At 41.8% G+C, this 6,000-nt stretch overlaps 1 protein-coding gene across 1 annotated transcript in view; it reads right to left on the reverse strand.

Annotated features, from left to right (window-relative positions):
• Positions 1 to 5,791, reverse strand: part of bmp6 (bone morphogenetic protein 6) — a 34,053-nt gene extending 28,262 nt beyond the window's left edge. Inside the window, exon 1 of the mRNA XM_021562656.2 lies at positions 4,887 to 5,791. Within this exon, the coding sequence (XP_021418331.2) occupies positions 4,887 to 5,292 (406 nt within the window). The 5' untranslated portion in view covers positions 5,293 to 5,791. The remainder of the gene's footprint in view (positions 1 to 4,886) is intronic.
• Between the last annotated feature and the right edge of the window lie 209 nt (positions 5,792 to 6,000).

A 6,000-nucleotide genomic window follows, 5' to 3' on the forward strand; every position in this document is an offset into this window, starting at 1 on the left:
TAAAAAGTGTTATCTTGTGCATGTTCTCCCACTTAAAAAGATGAGAGAGGCCTGTAATTGTCATCATAGGTACACTTCAACTATGACAGACAAAATGAGAAAAAAATTCCAGAAAATCACATTGTAGGATTTTTTATGAATTCATTTGCAAATTATGGTGGAAAATAAGTATTTGGTCAATAACAAAAGTTTATCTCAATACTTTGTTATATACCCTTTGTTGGCAATAACAGAGGTCAAACGTTTTCTGTAAGTCTTCACAAAGTTTTCACACACTGTTGCTGGTATTTTTTCCCATTCCTCCATGCAGATCTCCTCTAGAGCAGTGATGTTTTGGGGCTGTTGCTAGGCAACACGGACTTTCAGCTCCCTCCAAAGATTTTCTATGGGGTTGAGATCTGGAGACTGGCTAGGCCACTCCAGGACCTTGAAATGCTTCTTACGAAGCCACTCCTTCGTTGCCCGGGCGGTGTGTTTGGGATCATTGTCATGCTTAAAGACCCAGCCACGTTTCGTCTTCAATGCCCTTGCTGATGGAAGGAGGTTTTCACTCAAAATCTCACGATACATGGCCCCATTCTTTCCTTTACACGGATCAATACTTTTTTGCCCCACTGTATGTATGTATGTATGTATGTATGTATGTATGTATGTATGTATGTATGTATGTATGTATGTATGTATGTATGTATGTATGTATAAGATTCAAAGTGTTCTCTAAGGCATTTCCTGCACATAGGCCTACTGCAGGACAGAAAGTAGACTTTTAAGGGGCTGAACTTAAAGTTTTAAAACGAGGGGATAAATGTAACCATAAACAAACCATAAACATTATTTTGGCTTTCATAAGTTTTATTTTGGCTTTCATAGGTTTTACGTATCAAACATATGATGCTTCCACTCTTAACATGGGACCAATAAAGTTCCAATGAAGTGCCCAAGATACACAAACGATTCCGCATATTGAGTTACCGCATTTAAAGAGCTTCCTTTTCCGCTGTTTGGACTGTATTGGACATGAGGCTCTTTGGCAAAACATACAGCCGCTTCATAGAAACAAACAGTTTGATAGAGGAAACATCTCCAGAGTCTGGTTGTTGTAGCTTTTCTAGACAGTATGGAATTGTATTACAGAGCTAGGTGTTAAATCATAACTCCATCCTTTTTGACGTTTATTTATTTGTATCTCTTATTTTCCTTCAACTTCATGGCCTAGATACTTAGTATTTTATTCCACGACAGCATATCTCCAATGCGTCACTTCATTTACTCCTAAAACACTGAACACAAAGCAGGAATGACACGGTTGATTTTGTTTAAGGGGTCTACAGGAAGTTGTTTAGAGGCTTTCACGGGTATTGGCCAAAGCCGCCCTCGTATCAAACAATTAACTCCTTGATCATTCCCAATGAATTATTTCATCATGCCGGAGCTTTGGGACACGTTCTGGTGCAAAAAGAACACAGTTTACCTGAGATTGAGCTGCTCAGAAATGCACCCAGGCATCGTAAGACAGGAAACACACATTTTAAAAGGCTGGGATTGCGAGAGTAAGCCTGGTATTGTCTAGACCCGGGTAATCTCCTGAAACCCCCCCAAGAAAACCCTCTGTCTCCCAGGTCACCTTTCAAGTGTGGGAGGCTGCTGGTGTGTTAACACCCGACGCGGGTGGCTATTGACTTAGCTAAGAGGGGCACTGACAGATCCTTCATTGCAGTGCAATGGGGTGTGGAGAGGGGGATGAACGTAGGTCGGGTTAGGGAGGGTGAGGACCGGCTCATCCGTGAATCATGAAAACCACGGAAGGAGGGCGGCTAAAAAAACCAACAGCTGCCTGGTCCCGGCAGGTGGAAAATTAAGTTCCAAACAAGACAACTCCTACCAACAGGGATGGATTTTCCTGGATTTTGCTCTTACTTACTGGAAGTCCCCCTTTAGAGGAACTCATAGACAAATATAGAGAGTTATGAGGAGAAACAGGAGATGGGAGTTTTGGTAGTTATCTCATGCCAAGCAACGCTCGGGAAGACCTTCACCTGTCTGTGAGGCAAAGTGAATCCATCAGAAATAAGTGGAATTGACATGAGAACAACATTTGAAGTTCCTGTTCAAGCAGCACACAAACTAAACCAACTCTTATTGGACATTTGTGTACATTGGCTGAAGACTATTTTGACACAGCGGCCATATCCTACATGAAAAAGCGAATTGACTGTTTTTAGACCATGTTCTCTCTTCTTCTCTTCATGTTTTCTCTTCTTCTGGTCAGAAAATCACCAAAGCTTGGTGATAAGTTGGTTATATGAATCAGCTGTGTAGTGCCAGGGCAAAAACCAAAACGTGCACCCAGGGAGTGCCCCAGGACCGAGTTTGGGCCTGGTTTAGAAAACAGTGTTTCACAGAACATGCGACTCAGTCACTTTCCTAGAAGACAGAATGACAGCTCACTCCAAGGGAAAGTCCTTTCTCACAGGACTAAAGCTATCATCTTCAGGCTGACTAGAGCTGCCACTGACCGGCTGACTGTGGCTACCACACAGCGGTGCATTAAGACAAGTCTGGACTTGTGGTACAACACGATAGACTATGACTCATACTGTACATAGTGTAACACTGTGTAACTGCACCATGCCAGCACCAGGGTAGGGTACCCACCAGGCAAACAGAGTGATGACGATGATCAACACACTATTTTAGGGAATGAGTGGGACGGAAAGGAAGGGATGTTTCTGTTAAACTAATTTAAGTTCTTTCCTCTTACTTGTGATGAGTCAATATGGGTCGTTGGCATGAGCGGTATTCTCAACGAGCGGATGACTAAACAAGACCTAAACATGAGTCACTGACGAGGAACAGAACGTCTGCTTCACACTGGCCACACATCAGACAGATGCTGTAGCACCGTAGTGTTAAGGGACTCCTAAATCCATGATCCCCCATGGGAATGCCCAAAATGAGGTCTCTATTAGTGGAGCTGGGTGTGCAGTGGATCAATTGAGACCTAATATGCAAACGTAAAAGGTCAATCACCATATTCTCCAACACCGATCAGATCCGACGGTTGTCCCTATACGATACACAGACTGAAGGCAGACTTGAAAGAAACGAGACCACCCAGACAATAAGCAGCATCCAGTGGTCTGTTTCTCGGCCATCCGTCAGGAAACCATAAAATATAGAGGAAAGCGCATTAAAAACTAATCCGATGACACACAGTAGTCATGCAATGCTTTATTCGCAAAGCAGATGGAGCACCTTGGCCTGTCTAGCATTAATTAGAATCACATTGGAAGAGGAAGCCATCTTCTCCAAGGCAGTAACTAAGTAGCAGTACTCTTGTTCTATTGGGATGGCAACTTAATCCCTGGGTACAATGAATTTGAGGGAATTGTGAACTGATGTATGGGAGATTATTAATTTAAGTGCATACCCAGATGTGCAACAGCAGCAAAAACCCAAACTAACAGGGACTCGAAACCACTCACCACACTCCAACAGCGGTCAATAGAGTCACCGAGTTACTTGAGAGAGAAAAAACACCCTGCAATATCTGTTTTTCATCACTACATGATGCAACTTCACCATTGAACACTCCAGAGGACGATTAAAAAAGGAAGCTTTCGCTGCTTAGTTTGTTACACGCTCTACTTTGAATTGCATCTCATGATAATCACTTGTGGAATTGTGTGGTTAGGTTTTAGTTTTTTTTTAACAGACTTTAAAAAAAAATCCCTCTTGGTTCGGACACTTCCGTAGTATTCTCAGACTCAATAATGACAATATGCAAAGAATGGCATCCATCAAGCTTAGCAGCGTTGACCGTAGTCTGGCAGCGCCTCTGTTTATCTTCACGCAGTCTGTTTAGACGAGCACTGTAAACACTCGCGCGGCTAATGGAAGGAGAGACCGTGGGCTTTTATGTTGAATTGTTTATGATGAAAGTATCTCTTTATCGTCCAGGGTCTAATTAAAGAAATCCAACGAAGCAACACAAACAATGCAACACAGTTCACATATTAAACCGCAATTTATATGGTCAATGCCAGGAATAGGTTTACATAAATACAAGCGTGCTGGTTGTTGTTTTTTGTATTTAGTTTGGTGTGGATAAGTTTTTAATTTTCCTCCATCAGATTTAAATCATTGAACCGATTGCACAACATTGAGGAATCAGCATTTGGACTAAATTAACCAATGTATCTCTGTGCGTAAATGATCCTCCATATAGACAAGTCCAAAGACAAACAAAGTTAGGAAGCCTAGAGATTAAAAGCGTTGGGCCAGTAACCGAAAGGTCGCTGGTTCGAATCCCCCGAGATGAAGCATCTGTCGGCGTGCCCTTGATTGAGTAAGGCACTTAACCCTAATTACTCCTGCAGGTCGCTCTGGATAAGAGCGTCTGCTAAATAACTCAAATGTAAATGTTACAATTAAGAGAACTTCTGATATTTCAACACAGTAAATATAACATGTTATTTTTTATCGCGCTGTCGTTTTTACCACTGATGAGGACTGAGAAGAGTTTAGAGTAGATCTGTCCCTGTGGTTGGTGGGAGCACGCGCAATGTTGCAGGCAACCACGGCCCAATACAGGCTCATTGGAATATTGTTGCCAATGGATCGAACACCTTGTGAACAACAATTCACAAGTAGGCTGCAAAGGAACCCTTCTGGTCTCTATTTTTTTCAGCCTCTGTAGAATTAACTTCACGATACTGCTTTTTACGCACGAGTGTAGTATACGTCTCCAATTTGCATTTGGATTGCGATTGATATTAAGGACGTATAAACCATTACTTTATTTGACTATTTTATAACTCCAAATTAGTTAAATGACTATAGTTGAATACATTACATTTGTAATGATAGAATAATTAATAACTTACCCAAATTGACAAAGCTCATCACCATGTCGGCGTCATTTAGGAAGGCATTCTCCTGATATGTTGCCAAAGGGGGACCTTGGGTGGTGTACATGGACTGGTACTGTTCCAACATGCCCTCCACTTCGTTTTTCTCCTCGCTGGATATCGTATTGTAAAGATCCAGCATGAAGAGCGGAGCGGAGTTGTACTTTCCATGTGACAGATGCGGTCTTGGTCTGTGTGGAAGTCCAAGGATGGAGAGGATCTCCTTCTGCATCTCTCTCTTTTCGTGAGTCCGCAACCGCCGGTGAATGAAACTTGGGTGTACCTCGTTGTTCCCATCGAATAAATAATTGCTACCTGCAATAAGGAACATGCAATAAGCGCTCCACCACAAACCCACAAAGGCAAACCAACAGCTTGTCATTGTATGTCCACTTTCTAGTCAGTGTATCTCTGACGTACGGTTTCAATAAGTTTCAATTGTTTTTCTTCAAATTAGCTCCTTGTTCTCACTGAAAGCTAAAGTAGCTCATTTGAAATAAATCGAGAATCATTCACGCATTATGCAATATCATCCAACAAAAAATGTTCGTAAAATTGGTCTTCATAATTTCTGAAAAGTCTCCAAGACCACAGCTCGGCTTTCTGCGTCAAAGGCAGCATGTAAAACAACTTATGAACGCTTCGGTAAGTCCAAGTCAGACCCAGTCAAAATTAAAAGTTACACGACATGTTTTCTGGTAAAAATATAACTCTGAAAGAAACCATTGTACTCTACTGTATGTATTTAATTCTTAAATACAATATTTCCCAATGTTGCGTAGAAGAAATAACCCCTTAACTTGAAGTTTCCTCAATTCCACCGGTTGAATGTGTATCTGCAGTGTATGAGTCTGAGTTCTGAGTAACGGGCATTAGCAGGTAGTAAAGCGCGTTTAGCCACTGTACCCGCCCAGTTAGTGCGCGCAGAGGATAGGTGGGGCTGACGACATTTGATTTACATGTAGAAAGTGCCCATCAAAACCTGTACATCTTTTCATACGCATGAGAAATTAAAAATATTTGAATTCATATTTATGACCACTTGTCAGCAATAACCTTCGCACCAAATGTAAAACTTTCTTTGCCCGAA

Source organism: Oncorhynchus mykiss, chromosome 15, assembly GCF_013265735.2.
Source record: "Oncorhynchus mykiss isolate Arlee chromosome 15, USDA_OmykA_1.1, whole genome shotgun sequence".
NCBI lineage: Eukaryota > Metazoa > Chordata > Actinopteri > Salmoniformes > Salmonidae > Oncorhynchus > Oncorhynchus mykiss.